The sequence below is a fragment of the Galleria mellonella genome, unplaced genomic scaffold, assembly GCF_026898425.1.
Source record: "Galleria mellonella isolate WM207_F2 unplaced genomic scaffold, CSIRO_AGI_GalMel_v1 utg56, whole genome shotgun sequence".
NCBI classification, from domain to species: Eukaryota; Metazoa; Arthropoda; class Insecta; order Lepidoptera; family Pyralidae; genus Galleria; species Galleria mellonella.
The window spans coordinates 1,347,609-1,372,279 of NW_026442117.1; the positions used below are offsets into that span (position 1 = coordinate 1,347,609).

At 36.1% G+C, this 24,671-nt stretch overlaps 1 protein-coding gene across 1 annotated transcript in view; it reads left to right on the plus strand.

The window, feature by feature from the left end:
* The first annotated feature begins 2,887 nt into the window (after positions 1 to 2,887).
* LOC113511509 (uncharacterized) overlaps positions 2,888 to 24,671 on the plus strand; it is a 34,065-nt gene continuing 12,281 nt past the window's right edge. Inside the window, exon 1 of the mRNA XM_052899212.1 lies at positions 2,888 to 3,328. Within this exon, the coding sequence (XP_052755172.1) occupies positions 2,888 to 3,328 (441 nt within the window). The remainder of the gene's footprint in view (positions 3,329 to 24,671) is intronic.

Here is a 24,671-nt window from a genome sequence, read left to right on the forward strand (position 1 = left end):
TTTGTACAAATGGCGAGCTTAATGCCATACGGCATTCTCTACCAGCTAACCGTTAGGTAAAAACAGAAAGCGTACGAATTATATGTACTTAGGTATTACTTATTTAAATTTACAATTTATTCGTTTAATAACTGGTATTTTTGCATTAAAATAGTGAAATACAAATAGACTTTACTTACACTATTAAAATATATTTATTATTATTATTTCAGCCTTTAACTGTCCACTGCTAGACATAAGCCTTAAGGGGAGTTAATAAAAAAAATAGAGTTCAAATATAACTACTATTGAATGAAATGAAACAATATATTTACGATTCATTAAATACTTGGATGAAACATTAAAAATGTAATATAAATATAAAAGAATTTAAAGAATTAGGTCTTAAACAATTCAAACAAACCTTGTCGAAGTGGCTCTTACAAAAGTGTTTCTACACGGTAAGAGAATTTATTGATTATAAATGTGACAATATTTAGTGTACCATACTTGACATAAATGTAAGCTGTGACATACTCGTATTGTACAAATTGAATTGAAATCTATATATTATTGTATTTGTTAATCACATACAGATTATTATTTGACATTGTCATCTATAATACTGTTTTATAGAAGTGACAAAATGCTGGGCCATCTTATACGACATGACGACTTTTTAAAGAACATAGTAGAAGTAAATATAGGGCAAAAGAGGAAGTAGAAGACCGAGGAATAACTACATGGGACAGATAAAAAACACTAGGTGTCATATCGAATGGGGAGGTCAAGGATAGAACAGGAGGCCTGGGATAGAACTGGCTGTGTTTGCATGGCTGCGTTTCGGTTTGACAGGTGGGATATGGCAGTGAATTTACAGGGTACAGAGGAATAACACCTGAGTCCTCTGGAATGGCAACACAAGGGAGGTATCAGGGACGAGACAGTATACTCTGTTATGTCCATGGTGCTGCTCATGTCTATAGGCGACGGTTATCACTTACCATCAGGAGGGCCATCAGCTTATTTGCCATTCTGAATAGAATAAAAAACAAACTTTTGAGTTCGTTACCCCATCTAGTGAGAGATTTCTTATTCCTTTGTCTTTCTTCTCTGTCGGTTGTCATTTTATGGACCTAAAGCGACTGGTCCATTGCCATTTTAGCTTGTTGATCCTTTGAGTCAACCACATTTTATATTTATCAGGTAACCTCATGAATACTGGTGGGGGAAACAAATTACTAGCAATATATCAAGACTTATCAAGTAGACGCAATTTTTTTTAGGAAATCATCGAGATTGGTTCTTGTAGAATTTGTCACGACCTAACTGATCTGCTTTCATCCTCAACTGTCATTTCTCACTGGTGCCCCGCCAGCGTATACCAATAGCGCAGGCGAGGTTACCATTCCATTATCACCCATTAAAAAAAGTATAATTTCAGCCATTATTCATCTACTGTTGGGGAAGGGATTGTTACTAGTGTAGACTACCAGTCCCATTGCTAGCAATATACCCTGTCAGGTCGACCTCCACGTAGTTCCTCCTGGAAACTATCGTAACTAATTTAACGTTGAATTCGTCACGATGGGCTAACTGACTCACTAATCATATCTTGCTCCGCCAGTGTATACCGTTAGCGTAGGCGGGGTTACTATTCCATTATCAAAATTGTTGGACATACGCCTCCCCCATAGACTGCCATAAAGAACGGTCCTGAGCCACCTGCATACACTGACTCCCTGCAATGCATTTCAGGTCGTCACTCCATCTAGTGGAGGTTCGTCCTACACTGCGTTTACCCGTACGCGGTCACCAAAGTATAACATACAGTAATTAAATAGATAATTAATTTCTTTTTGACATTAATATCCGACTAGATTATTTAAAGATGCAATACGGAGCAATAGTACATTTACCTAAGACGAAACTCATCGGCCATTTGTCATTATTTTCTAGATTTTTTAAAAAGTTATACAAATCAGACTAGATAATGCGGATAACGTTTATTGAAGTGAAATTTTAATCACGATTGTCTTTTTGGTTAATTAATAAATGCAAATTGTATACAGTGAACCAGATAAATGCTGCACCTAGCAATTATTTTAATAACACAAGCGGCCGCACAACTCTACCTAAAAACGGCGCAACGTGCGCGCCATGTGCTAGCGACCGTGTTACCAGATTGCTTAGTTTTTCACAATTGTGAGTAAAACTTTTTGTACTAAGAAATTTTTGTAAAATAAACTTATCGGAGACGTTTAAAATAAATATGATCAATTTAGAATAGTGTTTTTGAGTTTGGAATTCATATATTCGTAGAATTATTTTAAAGACAATATAATTTAAGATTTTGCTCTATAAAAAAATGGAGGTATCAACATTGTTAGGAACTAAATTATTGAGCCGATTTTCGATAAAATTTTTACGAGACCGATCTCAAAGTATATCCTTAATAAAAAAAAAAAAGAATATTCCAAAGTCGTTTACAAATGATGAAGTCATGAAGTGACAAACATAACAAATGCCGCAGAATTGTGAACTTTTCGCTTGTTTTAAGTTTAAAAATAGATGGCGTTGACGTCGAGAAAGTAGTATACAGAAGATCAGTTTTTCTTTCTCACTCGTGTAGTGATTTTTTTTTGTATGCAATTAGAAAGGCAATAAAGTTAAGGGCAAACTTGATGGAGAGTGGTAACCTTCGCCTACAGACATGTACGTCATAATTCTATGAATTTTATGATGAGAGGTACTCTGGACATCATAGAAGAAATCTTCTACGTCGCATTACGCGTTGTCATTCTTGTACGTTATAGTGTCCATTACCTAAAAGTGAAGGAAATCGTATTAAATTGGAGAAAAAAAAAACATTTGAAATTTGAGGAGAAGTAACAAATCGCATCTGGCAATGTTGTCTGGCAGCGCTTGTGCCCAGTCGGTTACCCGCCGCGCTCCCAACATGTTGCGTTTATCCGTGCTCATAATTTTACTGTCGCATCGCATCCGAACCGCACACGTTAACACAAACGCGCCATCACTAGCGGACAGACTTGACAAACTGTACGAGAAGTTAGAAAAAATCACCATCGCACCCGTGGGACGTAATTTGGTGAGGTCACCCCAAGAGAAATTGTATGAGAAGTTGGACAGGTTGAACTCTTTGACCCCGGACCGGATCGATTTGAGTGATGAGGACGAGGAGTTGTTGTCGGCGATACAGATGTGGGGGATGTTGAGTGCTGAACAACTGGACGGGGTGGTGAAGGAGCTGCAGGGGGCGAGGGAAGGGGACGATGAGAAAAGTGCTGTGAACGACGGGGAGTACGGTGATAGTGAATGGAGTGATGAGGTGGGTGAATAACCTGCTGGTCTACCATGAAATCTAAATCCGAATTTTCGGACCCAATTTCGTGTTTTTTTTTTCATACCGAAATCGACCTAGTTAATGGAGTTTAACCTTTCTTTAGTCATAAATCCCACCATTAAAGTACAAAGGAACATTATTTTAGCATTTTTAATATTTTTAAACGGTATTTATCGTGTAATTTTAATAATTAATTTTGAGTTTCGTTCTATCTCTAAATTTCGGAAAACATTTCATGGTAGGTCCTCTGCTGTGACAATAAAAAAATAGCGTATTTAAAACAAACGGCTTACTCTTGACATGTTTTAAGTAAATATTTTTCACCCAAAATAAATTACAGTAAGAATATTTCTAAATAGATTTACAGTCTATGTTCCCCAATTTTCAACCAACTTTAAAAACAAAGAGTTTCTTAATTTGGTTGCATTTTTTTATTACATTTGTTACCTGATAACTTCGTCCATTCTAAACTGATTTTTTTTAATGGATGATAATGAAATAGTAACCCCACCCGCGCTATTAGTATACACCGGCGGGGTACCAGTGAAGGATGGTATGTGAGGATGAAGCAGGTCAGTTAGCCCATCGTGACAAATTCAACAAGAATTGTTCACGATGGTTTCCAGATGGAACTACTTGGAGGTCGACCTAATAAGGCATATTGCTAGCAATGGGGCTGTCAAACTCCATGGCTAACAAGCCCTTTCCGCCCCTCTAAACTGATTTGGAAAATTCTGTTTTTTTTATCTGAAACGATATATTTACAAATTGATCTTATAGAAATTTTATCAATATCGGTTCAGCAGTTTAGTTTTTAGATAAAAAAAAAACATATTTGACACAATTACAGTGTTCTTTTTTTTATGTGGGACACAATCTTTCATTAAACTAGATAAGCGCATAAAAGAATCATGGTTTAGATAATGAAATAAAATATGGAATGAATGATGAAGCCTGCCGACATCTCCATTCATTCTTGCTCGATAAATCTCTTTCGTAATTCTTCTTTCATCCATCCACTCCAAATGACCAAACCAACGCAACACACCATTTTCTTTTTTGGTCACTACATCGTCTTTTTTTATGCAATTTAGAATGGCAAATAAGCTGACGGCCCACCTGATGGAAAATGGTAACTGTCGCCTCTATGGTACCACATGACCAGTACCATGGACATAACAAAGTATACTGTTTATGAGCAGTACCATGGACATAACAGAGTATACTGTTTCGCCCATGATACCCCCCATGCGTTGCCATTCCTGAGGACTCAGGTGTTATTCCTCTGTGTGCGATGATAGATGAGGATGAAAGCAGGTCAGTTACCATCGTGAAGAATTCCACGAGAAGTAATCACTTTTTCAGACGGTACTACGTGAGGTCGACCTAATAGGGCATATTGCTAGCAATGGGGCTGTCAAACTCCATTGCTAACAATCCCCTTCCCCCCTCACAATTCCATTATCATCCATTAAAACAAACTCCATCCTTGTCTAACTTCTCCCATTTGTAATTTACGCGTAAACCGACTACGCACCGGGGTTACTACTTTATTAAGCAACGAGAGCAACACGCAAGTTTCTTGCACGTTCTTGTGATGAGACAGCTTTCCGATCGAGCGGTAGATTAAAAAAAAATTTAATGACTATTCAAAAGTGCTTCAATGTAAGTTTATTTGAATAAATGATTTTCTATTCTATTCTATTCTATTATCATCCTATAAAAAAAAAAATAAATAAAAAAAATATCACAATTATTTACAAGCGGCAAGTTTAACATATCTACTTATATATTTATAAACGACCAAAATAGAAACTGATACGTTTAATTAATACACTCATTAAAAACAAAACAAACTATAAAAAATATGACAACGAGACGACGTAAATAAATAAAAAAAAAGGTATTTAATGCAATCTTTTCGCGGGAAAATAAATAAATAAATTAATTAATTGATTAGTTAATTGAGAGGCAAAAGTTAGAAATTTTTTTTTTTATACAACTTAGAATGGCAAACAAGCTGACGGCCCACCTGATGGAAAGTGGTAACCGTCGCCTATAGACATGAGCAGTAGCATGGACATAACAGAGTATACTGTTTCGCCCATGATACCCTCCTAGGTAGGTATCATGGGCGAAACTGTATGTATGTGTACTGTTATAAAAAAAACGTCGAAAGGTTAGCAATAAAGAAGCAGGTATGTACGTACTATTTACCTGTTGTTTTACATTGTATTAAGTCTGTATTGTGTATTTAAAATATACGTAAACAAAAAGAAAGTTTAAAATTAACTAGATTTATGAGTTCTTATAAATTTGAAAATTCTGTATCTGTATAGATATCATATACTTATCAGAGGGAGACTTTGTACAAAGGTCGATTGCTTGGGTACCTCTGTCCCATTCGTGTTTCTACCGTGAAAAAGTTGTACCGTGAAGAATTCCTGAGGACTCAGGTATTATTCCTCTGTACCCAGTAAATTTACGCTATATTCCACCCTTCAAACCGAAATACAGCCATGTAAACACAACTGCTTCACGGTTGGAACACGAATGGGACAGAGGTACCCAAGCAATCGACTTTTGTACAAAGTCTCCCTCTGGTAAAGTTACCTCTATGTTCCATTTGTCTGCTAGATAGACTGTCATATCTGTCTGTTTACTGTATGGATAATCTGGTAGTATTGTTTTATTGTTACACTATTCCCTTTGGCCGCAACAGAATATCAGTGCTTTGCTCTTTTGAGGGCGAAGCAATAAACTGAGTTGTGACCATTTTGTATTGTTATGGCGCACGCACAAATGAAAATCGTGCTTGACTTTATGTATTTTTTTTAACCATTTATGTAATCTCGCTTTTTATGTATATATTATAGTTTGTGTGCTGTAATTAATGCAAATAAATTATCTATCTATCTATTTAGACCAGTGTTTCCCAACTTTTTTGTGCCATGTCCCACTTGAACATTTCTAAAATTTTTATGCCCCCATACATAATTTTTCCCGACAAAGTTTACTTGACTACTCTAATCGCCCAGTTGATATTTTGGTAACGTCCAACGAAATTGTACCTTATAAATATTTACAGCATTTTTTTTTAATTTACTTTTTTTATTAAATTTGGCACGAGCAAGAAGGTTAAAATCGCTTTTAATCCATTTTTTAATTGCCCCCCCCCCCCTAACTATCAAATTGCTCCCCTGTGGGGTGTGGGTCCACGTTGGGAAACACCGGTTAAAATAAAAAAAAGATTTTTCTAAATCGGTTTAGTACTAACGGAATTATGGTAACGTCAAACGAAATTATACCTAATAAATATTTACAGCATTTTTTATTTTACTTTTTTTTGTTAAATTTGTCACCGATATCTACTCGTAGCATTGCATTTAAATGGCCCGGAGCAAGGGTTAAAATCGATTCGAGTCCATTTTTTCATTGCTTCCCCTTAATTATCAAATTGCCCCCCTTTGGGGCGTGGGCTTCACGTTCGGAAACACCAAGATAGATAGATATTTATTTGCATTGCTTGCAGTACACAAATAATAACATACACTATATTATATTTATATTGTGTATTGCCTTAATGTGTTACTATAATTGTCAAATATTTTTCACCACATCTGCCCTTCATACGCTTTCTGTTTTTACCCAATGGTTAGCTGATAGAGAATGTCATATGGCATTAAGCTCGCCACTTGTACAAAGTTTTATTGTGCAGTAAAGAATAAATAAATAAATAAATACACAAGAAAAGAAATTAAAGAATACATACATGTACCATCTTTTTCTCCCTTCTTTTAGTCGTATTATTTTTCTATTACACTTTGACCAATGACACAATTTAATTCTCTCCATCCTTGGCTTGCCTGAAAGGGATCGCTGTTCGGCGATGGGGCCGCCCGTTGTTGCTTTTGTTTAATGGGGTTTGTGTAGATTTAGTTTTTTTTTTTATGCAACTTAGAATGGCAAACAAGCTGAGTACTCAGATGTTATTCCTTCGTACCATGTAAATTTACGCCATATCCCACCCATCAAACTGAAACACAGCTATGCAAACACAACTGCTTCACGGTTGAAACACGAATGGAACAGAGGTACCCAAGCAATCGACCTTTGTACAATGTCTCCCTCTGATTAGTATATGGTATCTATACAGATACAGAATTTTCAAATTTATAAGAACTCATAAATCTAGTTAATTTTAAACTTTCTTTTTGTTTACGTATATTTTAAATACACAATAGAGACTTAATACAATGTAAAATAACAGGTAAATAGTACGTACATACCTGCTTCTTTATTGCCAACCTTTCGACGTTTTTTTTATACGACATAGAATAGCAAACAAGCTGACGGCCCACCTGATGGAAAGTGGTAACCGTCGCCTACAGACATGAGCAGTACCATGGACATAACAGTACACATACATACAGTTTCGCCCATGATACCTACCTAGGAGGGTATCATGGGCGAAACAGTATACTTTGTTATGTCCATGATACTGCTCATGTCTATAGGCGACGGTTACCACTTTCCATCAGGTGGGACGTCAGCTTGTTTGCTATTCTAAGTTGTATAAAAAAAATACATCTCAAAAAGGAATCGATCAGATGCTAGCAAAATTACACTTAGGTACCTATCGTACTATAATTTCTCGCAAAATAATTATCTCATGTTTATTGTTGTATCACGTTTATCGGGGAAGAACAAAGCCATTCCAAGTTCCATTCATTACCTTTTAATGCGCGCGTTGATTAGTGAAGTCTATGTGACCGGAGCAGTCTTTTTTTTTACTATTGAAAGGGTCCCGCAATAGAATGAGTGAGTGAATCAGTATACTTTATTTGCATCATACAATATAATCCCTTCGTTTAGTAACTCCTATTCATTCTTCTAAATTCTATTCCTATTCTTTCACTATCCAAGCTTACCGTCTCTGGAACTCCTTACCTCTTTCCATTAGATCGGCGCAATCTCTTGCCTCGTTCAAGAGGCAGGTAAAATCTCATTATCTATCTCTCTAATTTGCTTTGACGTTTACTATGTGTGATTTATCTTGATCTATTTAGTATATTTATGTATTATTATTTATATATGTATGTTTATGTATTGTAATGTTATTTTTATATTTAGAACGACTTGACAGTGTATATTGCTAGCAATGGGACTTGTAGTCCGCATTTCTAACAATCCCTTCCCGTCCCATGAAAAAACAGGACAGTTAGCCCATCGTGACGAATACACCTAGAATTCAGCACGACAGTTTCCTGGGGAAACCATGTGGATTTTCTGGTTGGATATATTACTAGCAATTGGACCCCTAGTCTCCATTACTAAGAATCCCTTCCCCCAAATCCTATGTACATATTAAGTTAGGATATTTTTTTTTAATGGATGATAATAAAATGGTAACTCCACCCGCGCTATCAGTATACACCGGCGGGGCACCAGTGAGAGATGATACGTGAGGATGAAGCAGGTCAGTTAGCACATCGTGACAAATTCAACAACAATTGTTCACGATGGTTTCCAGGAGAGAGCACGTGGAGATCGACCTAATAACGCATATTGCTAGCGATGGGGCTGTCAAACTCCATTGCTAACAATCCCTTTCCCCCTAAGTTAGGATATTATCTACCTGTGAATCAAAATTCTTTAAAATCTATTTAATCACTTAAACGTAATTAATTAACACACTTTAAAATTTGTAATATTAGTGGAATCAGTAATTATTAGTTTCCGACCGAATTTTCGGTTTCGGATTCGGCTAGTTTCGGCCAGAAATTCTACTTACGGCCTTAGTTTCGGTTTCAGCCAAAAATTAGCCAAAAGTTTTTCCGTGTGCTTGTGTTGTGTGTGTGTGTCTAATTGAAAGTTTATTTTTTATTTTTTTAAGTTTGCTTCCAAGAGTGTACTCTGATGTATCTCTATGATGTATCATAATTTTAACATGTTTTCACATATAAATATATATGACATATCGTCATAGTCGTAGAATACTGACGGATCTGACGAATATTACATATAAAGATCCGTCAGTATTCTACGACTATGACGATATTTGTTACATACTTTAATTAGTGTTTATTACTTATTACCCTTTAACTATATGTGTGTTTGTATAAATAATTGTGTAAAAAATACACTAGATTTTAGTATAGAAGAGAAATTTGAAATATGTTTCAGTAAGTTTCGGTTTCGGCCGAAACTGAGACCACAGCCGAAAGTTTGGTTTCGGTTTCGGCTGTAAAACCTGTTTCGGTCGGACACTAGTAATTATACTTTACAAGTACTTTGTAAATATACTCATAATACAAAAGGAATGACGTGTATGGCGCCATACTTATTTTCCGTACATTATCCTTCAATGCGTAATTGTTTGTATTAAATACATTTATAGAACAACAGCCAGAAAACAATCTCTAAGTAGTTTTATCAGGACAAACACCGCTGAAAGGGTGGAAAGGGATTGTTGGTAGTGGAGTCTAACTTCCCTATTGTGGGTAAAAAAAGAAAGAAAATACTTTTCTTTATATGTATGGTATATGCAACAGTAACACAAAATGGTCAGAACCAAAGATAATATAATACTTAGAACACTACTCAGATTACTGCTTTGCCCTCAAAAGGGCAAAACACTGACTGTCTATTGTGGTCGAAAGCCAGCCGCGAAATTCCCTCACGAAAATAAATAAATAAATAATTGTGTGTGTCCATTACAATTATAACTATGTAACATTTTTAATTTAAATTAATAAATAACAGAATATTTGAAAGTACTATTAAAAGAGGGTTAGTTTGAGGTCACTCTCGAATACATTGAAGCACTAAAAGCCAAAAATAATTCTGTTAAATACCTATTAAATATTAGGTATTCCATTTTATTATTTATTAATTAAATATTAATTTTGGTATATGTATTAGGTAGTGTCTTCTTTTTTCTATTAAATTGCTTTCATGGTATCCTAGCAACCAGCATTTACAGTATTTGTTTATTTATTCATTAGTACACATGTATGTACATGGCGGACTTAATGCTAAAAGCATTCTCTCCCAGTCAACCATAGGGAAGTGTCAGAATACCCGAATGCGGTACTAGTAATTATTGATATACGTACATACTAAAATTACATATATAAACGAATAAATATATATAAATAACAAATATACTTACACATATATGACATTATACTATATTATACATGAAATTGAGAATAATATAAAGCACTTACTGCTTGGATAAAGTAAAAAAGTGAGCATGAACGTTTTTTTTTTTGAAGACGGTTTAGTCGGTAGTCACTTAATGGCATCAGGATTCGCGTTCCAGAATCGTGAAGAATGTAGGTGTTTGAAACGAAACCAGTATGATGAGAGGGGATAGATAGTCGGGGAGTATTACTGGAACGAAGGTTACGATCGTGTGTTTCAAAAAGATACTGGAATTTGCTGCTTAAGTAGTTAGTAGTGGTAGTAGAGTCCTAACGTATCTACGTTGACGAATGGGAAGCCAATATTGCATTTATAATTCTTAGAAATATTAAAACACCAACGGATTAGTTTTTTTTTTAATGTATGATAATGGAATGGTAACCCCGGCTGCGCTAACGGGATACGCTGGCGGAGCACCAGTGAAGGGTGATAGATGAGAATGAAAAGGCAGCTCAGTTAGCCCATCGTGATGAATACACTTGGAATTCAGCACGATGGTTTCCAGGGGAGACCACGGGGAGGTGGACCTGTTAGGGTATATTATTAGCAATGGAACTGATAATCCGCATTACTAACAATCCCTTCTCCCCCCCAACGGATTAGTTTGACTCGATATCAATTTATAAGTATTTAACTTTATAAGCAAAATTAACCTATTTTCTATGATCGTTTCCAAGAAAGTCAGATCAAACGTTATCAAAGTAAATGTTAGTTAATTTTAACTCGCCAAGAGCGGACGCGCGGGTCGCGGGCGTCCGATGGAGAAAACAAACAAAACGCGACGCCAACAGTTGGCCAACTCTGTTACAACAACTGAACTGTCAATTTTTGGAGATCCGTACAAAAATATATGCAGAGAAACAATATTGTCACAAAGTAAGAGTTATTCTGTTATTTTTATTTATTTAAACTTTAATGCACAGTAAAATTCTATGTATATTTGGCGGACTTAACACCGGACGGTTTTTTTTTAACGCCTGTAAAATGCTTTATGCAGACCCATACACCTTGTGGGAGGTGAATGGGTACTGTGGGAACCCCCCCGTAAAGTGGGGGTGTACCCACCAAAAACCAGACGATATACCCTTGAGGTGCCATATGTCGGAGACATGGGTTCGCTTTCGCACTCACCACATCTCCGACGGCAGCGACCCGCCCCCTGATGGTAAGAGCAGGTCTCCTCTCTCAAGATAGGGTGGATGGCGTGCTCCGGACGGTGTTCTCTACCAGTCAACCATGAGGCAAATCAGAAAATTAAGTAGGCGGTGCATTTACTATTAAAATATGTATATATTTTTTTGATTGGTGATAATGGTATGGTAACCCCGCCTGCGCTAACGGGATACGCTGGCGGAGCACCAGTGAAGGGTGATCGATGAGAATGGAAACAGGCCAGTTAGCCCATCATGATGAATTCATCAGGAATTAACCATGATAGTTTCCAGGGGGAACCGCGAGGAGGTCGATCTGGTTGGGTATATTGCTAGCAATGGGATTCTCAGTCTCCATTACTAACAATCCCTATCCCCCCTACTATTTATTTATTCTTTATTGCACAATAAAATTTGTACAAATGGCGAGCTCAATACCGTATGGCAATCTCTACTAGCTAACTAACTTAATAGTTAGTTACCTAATGGTTAAAACAGAAAGAGTTTAAGGGCAGTAGTGGCGAACATACATTACACAAAACAATTAATTTACCTTGTATTTGCATGACTGTGTTTCGGTTTGAAGGGTGGGACATAGCAGTGAATTTACAGGGTACAGAGAACTACCTTAATCCTTAGTCCTCAGGAATGGCAACGCATGGGGGGGTTATCATGGGCGAAACAGTATACTTTGTTATGTCTATAGTACTGCTCATGCGGTACCATAGAGGCGACGGTTACCGCTTTTCATCAGGTGGGCCGTCAGCTTGTTTGCCATTCTAAGTTGTATAAAAAAAAGGTGGGCCGTCAGCTTGTTTGCCAATCTAGGTTGCATAAAAATTTCTTAATAAAACCTCAGATTTCCTTCCAGTCTGTTCTAATGTTTAATCAAAGGTAATCAACTACATCATGTGTGATTGTGATCTAACCAATGGCTTAGTACAGTGATTCTCAACCACTGTGCCGCGGCACTTCTGTGTGCCGCCAAATTTTAAAAATGTGCCGCCAAATTTTGCAAATATTTAAAATTTCTGTCATAAACTATTTATGCAGTGTGTTGTGGTAAGTAAATAATTTTTATCTTTTCCTTTGTGTGCCGCCAAATTTTGAAATCGTTAAATATGTGCCGCAATAAAAAAAAAAAAGGTTGAGAATCACTGGCTTAGCACTTTAAAATGCGTAATGATACCTAATCTGTTGAGATATCAGCTGTGCAGCGAAGATTTATTTGTTTATTACGACCAAAGAAATATCACTGCCGGTCTTTAGTCCAAGGAAGGACATGCCTTTGAAATAACTCATGTTGATTATAACAGAGTTTCAATAGATCTAATCAATGATCGTAAATTCCTTATTTCTAATGAATTATAAAATATTTTAAATGAATTTAAATATCTGTTTCCATATGGTCCCGGCATAGAATAGGTCATTCCTTCCTTTACCATGTCATAAGAGGCGACTAAGGGAGAGCGAGGGATGGGCAGCAGCGTCCCTCTTAAAACATCTCCAAAGCCTAACTGCTGTTGACAATCCGTCTGCCAGTGGGGAAAGGGATTGTTAGTAATGGAGTCTAAGTTGCCCAATGCTAGCAATACACTCTATTACGTCGACCTCCACGTGCTTCCCTCTAGAAACCATCGTGGTTAATTCTAGTAGAATTCGTCACGATGGGCTAACTGACCTGCTTTCATCGTCACCTATCATCCTTCACTGGTGCCCCGCCAGCGTATACCGTTGACGCAGGCGGGGTTACCATTCCATTATCACCCATTCAAAAATCCGTCTGCCAAATACGGCAACTATTGGCGAAAGGATTTGTTTGTCGTTACATTGTAGCGTCTATGAAATTTGATGTTTAGCAAGATTTGACATTAAGAAGGTTATAGGCTACTTTTTATGTCGGTCATGCGGACGAAGTCGCGGGTAAAAGCTAGTATAAAATAAACGCACCTAACAAATGGTAAGCAAGCTAACGGCCCGCCTGATGGCACGTGTTAAAAGTCTCCTATATGTGTGAACTGTGCCATAAATATGACAAAATACACTGTGACGCCGATGTATTTTTGACGATTTGGAAAAATCTTTTTTTATCTTAACCGGTGTTTTCCAACGTGGACCCACGCCCCACAGGGGGGCAATTTGATAGTTAGGGGGGGGGGCAATTAAAAAATGGATTAAAAGCGATTTTAACCCTCTTGCTCGTGCCAAATTTAATAAAAAAAGTAAATTAAAAAAAAGATGCTGTAAATATTTATTAGGTATAATTTCGTTTGACGTTACCAATATATCAACTGGGCGATAAGAGTCATCAAGTAAACTTTGTCGGGAAAAATTATGTATGAGGGCATAAAAATTTTAGAAACGTTCAAGTGGGACATGGCATAAAAAAGGTTCGGAAACACTGGTCTAAACGGATATAAATAAATTAATCTCCTAGAAATTTTATAATTATTTATAAATTTTATATTTTATATTGTTAATTAGTTTAATTTTAAGATTAAAATAACAGATTTTGTCAAAACTAAAGTCATCTTGAGCCATCGGTCATTTCATACACATTAAACATCTCTTGTAAAATGGTAATATTGTGAAAGCAATAAATTCCTTTTAATTTTACATTTCTAGAAAATGGCATTCGAGAGGCATGACCATTGATTCATACCGTTTAGTGCGTCATAAAACATCTTGCACGGCTGTCGGGACGGTATCAAGAGACGGTTTAATAGACCATAACGTCGGACAGGGTATTTGAAAGCTTTTAAATAAATATACTTTATAATATATATATTATAATATATATATATATATATATATATATATATATATATATATATATATATATATATATATATATATTCTAAAAATAATATATATATATATATATATATATATATATATATATATATATATATATATATATATATGTTAAATACAACATATAAAAAACATAGTACAATGCTAAATCTAAAACATCACGTTCCATAACAGAATTATCTAAATCGGCGAATACATAAACATTCTAGTATTCGTAAGACATTTGTATCGAGACGTATTTAGCTCAGCTATGCACCGCACTCTGTCACGAATTCCGCGAAGTTATTTGGCTTGCACTATAGGTAATTGTCCACATATATTGTTAAAGACAGATACAGTTTTAGTTAATTTAAAAAAAATTGCGTTTTACACTCATATTTAAATACACTATCGCAGTGTTTTTCAATGTGTGAGTCGCGACCCCTTGGGGGGTCCCCGAGCCTCTACAAGGGGGTCGCCGAAGGTCGCGAAGAAGTGAAAAATCAACAGTTCCGTAAATACATGAATCAATCAATAATACATAATGATTATTTTGTATTATTTATTTTATTTTATCGATACTTAACTGTGCATAAAAATACGTATTTCATAATTGTACTATAATAAAATTCTTTTTTTTTATACAACTTAGAATAGCAAACAAGCTGACGGCCCACCTGATGGAAAGTGGTAACCGTCGCCTATAGACATGAGCAGTGCCATGGACATAACAGAGTATACTGTTTCGCCCATGATACCCCCCATGCGTTGGCATTCCTGAGGACTCAGGTGTTATTCCTCTGTACCCTGTAAATTCACGCCATATCCCACCCTTCAAACCGAAACACAGCCATGCAAACACAACTGCTTCACGGTTGAAATACGAATGGGACAGAGATACCCAAGCAATCGGTTTTTGTACAAAGTCTCCTTCTGGTACTAATTACACATTAATTCATACACATTCGAAACCGTGGAGGTTAAATTAAAATACATAGCTCTCTCCCGTAAAGGGAGTTTTGGGCAGTAATTGCCACTCTCAGCAATCGGTTTCGCAACTGCAGTTAGGCCTTAGTGTTTTTTTTTAATTTAGTTTAAATTTTTTAATGTATCTTTTCCCAAGAGACTACAGCATGAGGTTCTTCAAAAGGGGGGTAAAGAGGTTTCTTCAGGGTCAGCAACGCGCATGTTAGATATTTATTTCAAATTATATTAATTTTCTTAAACATCTTGTGTTGAAATGTGTACCTACATTTATTAATAAAAATCAGACTAACTACTTTAAATATAATAAAATATTAAAATTGTTATTATACCAAATTTTGTAATGAATTATTCTTGTTATGTATATAAAACACTAATTTATATTTTAATTGATTTTATAATTATTTATTAACATGATACTTGAATAAAAAGTAATGAAATTGTAGGAACACGTGGTCTCGCTGACTTGTTCACTAGAATTCGGCCCTGTAGATATAAAAGATTGTTATTTGGGTGGGGAGACACTTCTTGTCCAACCGTTGAACAGAGCGGAGCTCCCTGACGTATCAAGAATGAACAAGTATAGTAAACAAAGTGGTCATTATATAAAATATATCACAATTATTGTTGATGGAAGTCCTAAAGAAGCTATATTTAAATAAGTGTCAATGGACTAATAGAAGTTGGGTATTTATGTTATATTATTTATTATATTTCATATACAAAGTAAAATAAGTAAATATATGATATAATAGTATGATATCTAGATTAAAGGAACTGTAAGAACTTGTTCTTTATTTCTATTTATCACTAAGAGGCTTACAACCTTTATATTGCTAAAGAATATATTATATATGTAAACTTAGTATTACGTAGTATCCCACATATTTTTTTATTATAAATTGCCTTTCTAATACGCGTGTAATACCCCTGGTATTGCAGGCGTTCATAGGCTACGGTAACTACTTACCATCAGGTGGGCTGTATGCTTGTTTGCCACCTCAGTGGTATACAAAAAATATCCTTTCACATTTACAGAACCGTAATACGGTTGAACTTATAATTTCATAGCAGGTCTTGTTTTGTGCATTGTAATCATTGGTACCTCACACATGGCGAGTTCCTGGACACATGTTTATTCATGTCGCAGGTAGAGTAGATATAGGAATACAATGACGGCGGATCCTGGCAGCTCCACTTCCATATTATGTGGTTGGAATTATTGAATGCAATTGTTAGTTCTGAATTGTATTACTGCTTATTCGATTTGAATTTATTTATTTACCTATTTATTTCTTATTGCATTCCGTAACATAATTAGTAGATAACATTTCAATTATTATGGACCCTGTTGGGCACAGCAAGTACGAGAGAGGAGGACAACACTTTTTTCACTTTGGAATACCAGAAGGAGACTGTACAAAAGTCGATGGCTTGGGTACCTCTGTCCCATTCGTGTTTCAACCGTGAAGCAGTTGTTTGCATGGCTGTGTTTCGGTTTGAAGGGTATGATATGACAGTGAATTTACAGAGTACAGAGAAATAACACCCGAGTCCTCAGGAATGGGAACGCATGGGGGGTATCGTGGGCGAAACGATGTACTCTGTTATGTCCATAGTACTGCTCATGTCTGTAGGCGACGGTTACCACTTTACATCAGGTGGGACGTCAGCTTGTTTGCCATTCTAAGTTGTATAAAAAAAAAAGTCTAAGGATCTGTTACAATATTATCCAGTCATTGAAATTGTATCACGATAGCTACGTACTTTCTTATTATTATTACTATTCATTATTTAAGTATTAGTGTGTATGTATTCATATCGTAATTGTTATTAGTATTATATCTATCTATCTATTCTATTTAAGAGCTGCGCTCTCGTCGGTGGAGCTCTTGCCACTCACTACGATTTTCAGCGAGTCTCTTCACCTCTTGATACGACACGACACCAACTCCATCCTTGATCTGCCTGATGTAACTATGTCTCGGTCTCCCTCTCCCCCTTCTTCCTTCTATCTTACCTTCTATTATAATGTTCATAAGTTCGTCGTGTCGTATCAAGTGTCCTAACATTTTTCCCCTTTTGTCCTCAATAGTTCTAATAATAAGTATTATACATACATACATACATACATATCTGTCACGCCTGTCTCCCATTAGGGTAGGCCGAAACAATGGAACGCCAAATGCTTCGATTCAAACAAACCTCTTTCGCTTCTTCCACATTCATCAATCTTGTCTTTCTTTATCTAATAAGTATTATATAGTTATTTAATATATTCTGTAGTTTATAATTATTTATATTCATTATGTAAAATTAATTAATAAATAGTTTAATAATAAAATTTCAGCAATGTCAGTATTAGCTATGTCTTAAATCATTATCGATTCGTAATTAGTTATTTATTTACAAAATTACAAGATAAATTCTGCTTGTTATTTATTCAATTCGATTTATCATTATCGTCATTATATAAGCTTTTAACTGTTCACTGCTGGACAGAGAGCTTCCATTTGGAAGGTTTTGCCAGTTGCCACGCTTGGCAACCGCAGTTAGGTTTTGTAGATGTTTTAAGAGAGACGCCGCTGCCCATCCCTTGCCCTTTATGTTTTCCTCCATTGATTAGAATAATTTTGTTTAATTCTGCACACATACTAATGTTTTTTTTTTTTTTATACAACTTAGAATGGCAAACAAGCTGATGGCTCACCTGATGAAAGTAGTAACCGTCGCCTATAGATATGAACAGTACCATGGACATAACAGAGTACACTGTTTCGCTCATGATACCCCTCATGCGTTGCCATTCCTGAGTACTCAGGTGTTATTCCTCTGTACCCAGTAAATTCACGCCATATCCCACCTTTCAAACTGAAACACAGCCATGCAAACAACTGCTTCACGGTTGAAACACGAATGGGACAGAGGTACCCAAGCCATTGACTTTTGTACAAAGTCTCCCTCTGTTATATACAGATATGTATGTATTTTGATTTTAATTATATGAGTTACTTTGTATATATGTCAACATATTTATTATTTCTTAATAGAAACAGCTATACTGTTTCCTCCTACTATTGTACGCACACTGCCCGCTGGTAATTAATGCTCCTCTCCAATCAGGGTTTGCTGGAAGAGAACTCTTACAGAGTTAAGCTCGCCTGTAGTACGTCTTTATTTAATATAAGTTATATGTTTGTAATTTTTTGTTTACATTAAAGATATAAATACTTTATTTTTTGTAAAAAAAAAATGTTGGCAACCCTAGATGGAGTCCCGATGTGCACGCTAAGTTGAAGAACGTGGCGCGCGCGAGGGCACGAGTTCAAGTACGGAAATCCACTTTCATTTAATGCTAATACACTTGTTGAGTTCAATTGTAAACAAAATAACTTTTATATAGTCTTACTATATATATATATATATATATATATATATATATATATATATATATATATATATATATATATATATATATATATATATTTACAGTACTTTATCAGTACAGGGTTCTTCAATAACGCTTTATGCTTTATTAAGGTTTCTTCAGGTTCGGTAACGCGTACTTGACACCCCTAGTATTGCAGGCGTCCATAGGCATCCATTATTAGTCATATAAATCTATTTATAATCACTAAGTCTAGTTTTAAAATTTATTTAAAAATAATTCTTAATTGAGAGGCAAAAGTTGGACATTCCAGCAAGTTACCTCTATGTTCCATTTGTCTGCTAGATAAATTGTCATATCTGTCCGTTTACTGTATATCAGCCTGTTTACTGTATATCAGCCTGTTTACTGTATACCAGCCTGTTTACTGTATACCAGCCTGTTTACTGTATACCAGCCTGTTTACTGTATACCAGTCTGTTTACTGTATACCAGCCTGTTTACTGTATACCAGCCTGTTTACTGTATATCAGCCTGTTTACTGTATACCAGCCTGTTTACTGTATGTCAGCCTGTTTACTGTATGTCAGCCTGTTTACTGTATGTCAGCCTGTTTACTGTATGTCAGCCTGTTTACTGTATGTCAGCCTGTTTACTGTATGTCAGCCTGTTTACTGTATGTCAGCCTGTTTACTGTATATCAGCCTGTTTACTGTATATCAGCCTGTTTACTATATATCTGTCTGTTTACTGTATGGATAATCTGGTAGTATTATTTTATTGTTACCCTATTCCCTTTGGCCGCAATAGAATATCAGTGCTTTGCTCTTTTGAAGGCGAAGCAATAAACTGAGTTGTGGCCATTTTGTACTGTTATGGCGCACGCACAAAAGGAAATCGTGCTTGGCTTTATGTATTTTTTTTTAATCATTTATGTTATCTCGTTTTTTTACGTATATATTATAGTTTGTGTGCTGTAAGTAATGCAAATAAATTATCTATCTGTCTATCTATCTATCTAAATGAAATTTCTGTTAGCTATTGATGTATAGGTAAAAATCACTAATTTCAAAACGGGTCAGGTCGGGTCAGCTTATATGCTGTTATAACGCGCAAAAATACTCTAAAGAAAATGGGGGGAAAGGGATTGTTAGTAATGGGGTCTAATGAATCCATTGCTAGCAATGTACCCTATCGGGTCGACCTCCATGCGGGGTTCCCCATGGAAATCATCGTGGTTAACTATTTGAATTCGTCACGATGTGCTAACTGACCTGCTTTCATCCTCACCTATCATTCCTCATTGGTGTGCCGCTAGTGTATACCGATCGCACAAGCGGGGTTACCAATCCATTATCACGCATTAAAAAAAAATTTGTAAGAAAGTTATTAAAGATTTTTTTTACTCTCGATGTTTACAAATAATGAATAAATATATGATGACACGTATCTTAAGTTCAACAACGTATCCGCAAGATGATTAACTTGTCAGCGTCTTGACGAGTTAAGTGAATGTTGATAACAAGTTCGAACCGCAAGTAATCGTTCACCGAAAGCTTCTATAAATGTTTTTTTTTCCTTTATTTATACCGACCGGTTTAACTGCAATGTCTTCTAGTTGGAATCACTCACTCACTTGAAATATATATGTTTTTTAATGCGTGATAATGGAATGGTAACCCCCGTCTGCGCTGTCGGTATACCAGTGAGGGATGATAGGTGAGGATGAAAAGATAGGTCAGTCAGCCCATCGTGATGAATACATATGGAATTTAGCACGATGGTTTCCAGGGGGGACCACGTGGAGGTTGACCTGATAGGGTATATTGCTAGCAATGGGATTGATAATCAGCATTAATAACAATCTCTTCCCCTCACGCAGGCGAGGTTACCATACTATTATCGCCCATAAAAACCCCCGCTTGAGCTAACGCTGACGGGGTACCAGTGATATTTGTTTTTTTTTTTTATACAACATAGAATGGCAAACAAGCTGACGGCCCACCTGATGGAAAGTGGTAACCGTCGCCTATAGACATGAGCAGTACCATGGACATAACAGACTATACTGTTATGCCCATGATACCCCCCATGCGTTGCCATTCCTGAGGACTCGGGTTAACACCCGAGTCCCCTGTACCCTGTAAATTCACGCCATATCCCATCCTTCAAACCTAAACATAGCCATGCAAACACAACTGCTATACGGTTGAAACACGAATGGGACAGAGGTACCCAAGCAATTGACTTTTGTACAAAGTCTCCCTCTGGTAATATATATATATATATATATATATAATAGATCAGCATAATATGTAGCCTATACCCTCCATCCCATATAATATGTATATAGGTACCCTATTTCATAATTATTGGTTAAATCGTTAAGGCATTAAGAGGTCACAAACAAACTCACTTTCACATTTATTATACTAGTAAAAGGAAGTAAGGATTTTCATTATTTTACTCATATACTCTTTCTATTTGGTGGCGTATTTCTGCATTAGATGTGGTCGTAGGCTTGTGTTAGACGCATATATACGGAAGCCGTGATCATTGTGGTCGGATCAGTTACGCGAACCAATAATAAATTGTCGATCGTAACACAAAATGATTTTGAATAAGTACGGCACCTATAGTCATCATCATCATCATCATCATCATCATATCAGCAGTTAGACTTTGTACAAAAGTCGTTTGCTTGAGTACCTCTGTCCCATTCGTGTTTCAACCGTAAAGCAGTTGTGTTTGCATGGCTATGTTTCGGTTTGAAGGGTGTGATATGGCGTGAATTTACAGGATACAGAGGAATAACACCTGAGTCCTCAGGAATGGCGACGCATGAGGGGTATCATGGGTGGAACAGTATACTCTGTTATGTCCATGATACTGCTCATGTCTATAGGCGACGGTTACCACTTTACATCAGGTGGGCCGTCAGCTTGTTTGCCATTCTAAGTTGTATAAAAAAAAATTTACTGTCCACTGTTTACTTTACTGGCCACATAGGCCTCCCTCACAACGGTTATGCCAGTAGTTACCACGTTTGGTTGACTAAACCAAAGCCAACTACAGTTAGGTCTTGGTGATGTTTTAAGAGGGAGGCTGCTGTCCATCCCTCGACTGTTATCTTCTCTTATTCATCTCTTACGACACCTACGGGAATGGAAGTTGTAACTCATCCTATGCCGGGATCACATGGCAATATGGGTTGGAAAAGGACATAGTCTACGTTTTCTCTTCGTCGCGTGACGTCACGAAGACAAAGTCGCGGGTAAAAGCTAGTTATACTGTCTGTAACGTAGATAGATAGATAATTTATTTGCATTACTTACAGCACACAAACTATAATATTTACCTAAAAAACGAGATAACATAAATGGTTAAAAAAATACATAAAGCCAAGCACGATTTTCTTTTGTGCGTGCGCCATAACAGTACAAAATGGTCACAACTCAGTTTATTGCTTCGCCCTCAAAAGAGTAAAGCACTGATATTCTGTTGCGGCCAAAGGGAATAGTGTAACAATAAAACAATACTACCAGACTATCTATACAGTAAACAGACAGATATGACAGTCTATCTAGCAGACAAATCGAACATAGAGGTAACTTGCAGGAATGTCTAACTTTTGCTTGTCAATTAAAATTCTTTTTAAATTAATTTTGAAGCTAGACTTAGTGGCGATCAGTCTTATGGGAGGTGGTATATTGTTCCAACATTTTGTGGCTTAATATCGGAAGCCACCATTAAAAGATGCTGTTTTATGGGGATGACAAGTTAGAAGAAAACGTAACGCTCTAGTAGTGATTATCTAATCTGGTGAATTCAAGTTTAAAAAAATGTACGGCTGACAACGTCGATTAAACACTTTTATTATATATGCATATACATATGATTACATATACTTACATAGATTGTATGTAAACATTTTTATTTTAGATGCTCTCCTTATCTGCAGATTCGCCGGTTGGATTCCTATCCGCTGCATGTCTAGTCATTACTATCTGTACATATATACGTGGTCACCCCCTGATAACCTCCGTGAGTAGGTGAGCATAGTCGTGATTTGCGAGCCGACCGGGCGTTAGACAGTTTTATTTACTACTAGCGGCCCGTCCCGGCTTCGCACGCGTGAACATTTTTACAACATTTTACATTTTTATCTGATCCTACTTAGCTACCTATTCAATAGATGTGCCCGCCCCCACCTGCCCCTCTCCCGCACCGCTACAATGCCTGTCTAACTAGCCACGCGGCCGACAGCGTTTTTTTTATATTTCTATGACTTATTAAATTCGTAATATCTGTTAAATGGAATAGCCGATTTGAACGATTCAAAAATGTACATAAATTGAAACATTTTGGAAAATAATATGATTTATTTGGATAAGGATTTAAACAGAAGTATGAGTAACGTGGTGTTATTTTGGTCGATATTTCTATCAATTTTTAAAATGTAAATAGTGGTTATTGTGACATAATGATAATATTTGGACAGATAGTATCGCGAAGTGTTTTGTAGTTATTGATATTTTCTTCAATATTGTAGAACATACTTTTGTTCTATCACCAATAGTTTCCGCAGTGCACGCGACGAAAGATATTTCATAGCATTTTTTACACCTTGAGTTACGTGACTAAAATTTTAGTGAGGATCCCGAATCTTTTCTAGCAATAAATATAGCCTATGTTACTCAGGGTGAATGTAGCTTTCTAATGGTGAAAGAATTTTTGAAATCGGCAAAGTAGTTTTTGAGTTTATTCATTACAAACATACATACACACAAAAATACAAATCTTTCCTCTTTATAATATTAGTGTAGATTACTTGTTGCCAGCGACTTCGTCCGCGTAAATTTCTGTTATTTGTGAATTTTGTTGCGGAGTTATTTTAAAATTGTAGTATCTTCTAAGATTTTAATTGAAATTAAGTGATGTCAAGGACAATTTTGTTGACAATTGAACACTCTTAATCAAAAACACATTTATTTGGATAAGGATTAATGTTATTATGTTGATAAAACTCTTTGGCAAATAATTGGCAATAATGCATTAATTTCGACCAAATTTGATTACCATACAAAAGGTTATATCGTATATTAGGTTAAATCGTATTGTATGCCCGATGTATGGGTAGGCTGTTTTCCTTTAAGACGTTAATAACATCTTACGTAAAATTTGTAACGTACAGCTCACAATAAATATTTATTCTATTCTATTCTATAGTGAGACATATACTATCGCGGACATTTTTTTTTAGGATAATAATATAAAAATAATAATAATAAGAGGTATAATTCTTTCATACATATTTTTTTGGGTTACTTGAACTGTTTACGCAGAGCACGCAACGGAAGTCCTCAAATATGAATAACTTTCCCCGTTTTTTCAACATTTTTCACTAATGCTTCGCTGCTATTGGTCGCAGCGTAATGCTATATAGCCTAAAACCTTCCCCGATAAATGGACTATCCAACACAAAAAGAATTTTTCAATTCGAACTTGTAGTTCCGGAGATTAGCGCGTTCAAACAAACAGACTCCTCAGCTTTATAATACTAGTATAGATTGTGACTGATTTAGCAACTGTTTACTTGCTAAATATGAACGTGAGTCGAAAGCAGTAGGGGAAATATCACAGTTGTTTGAGAAATGTGGTAATGACGATGTTTCTATGTTGAAACAATACTATACTATAATTATAAATAAACTAGGCAGAAGAGACATTCATGTACCTACTATCCTATGTGAATGTCGCCGAAACGTATCCTGCATCCCTTCAGATCTTGCATGGTTTTTTT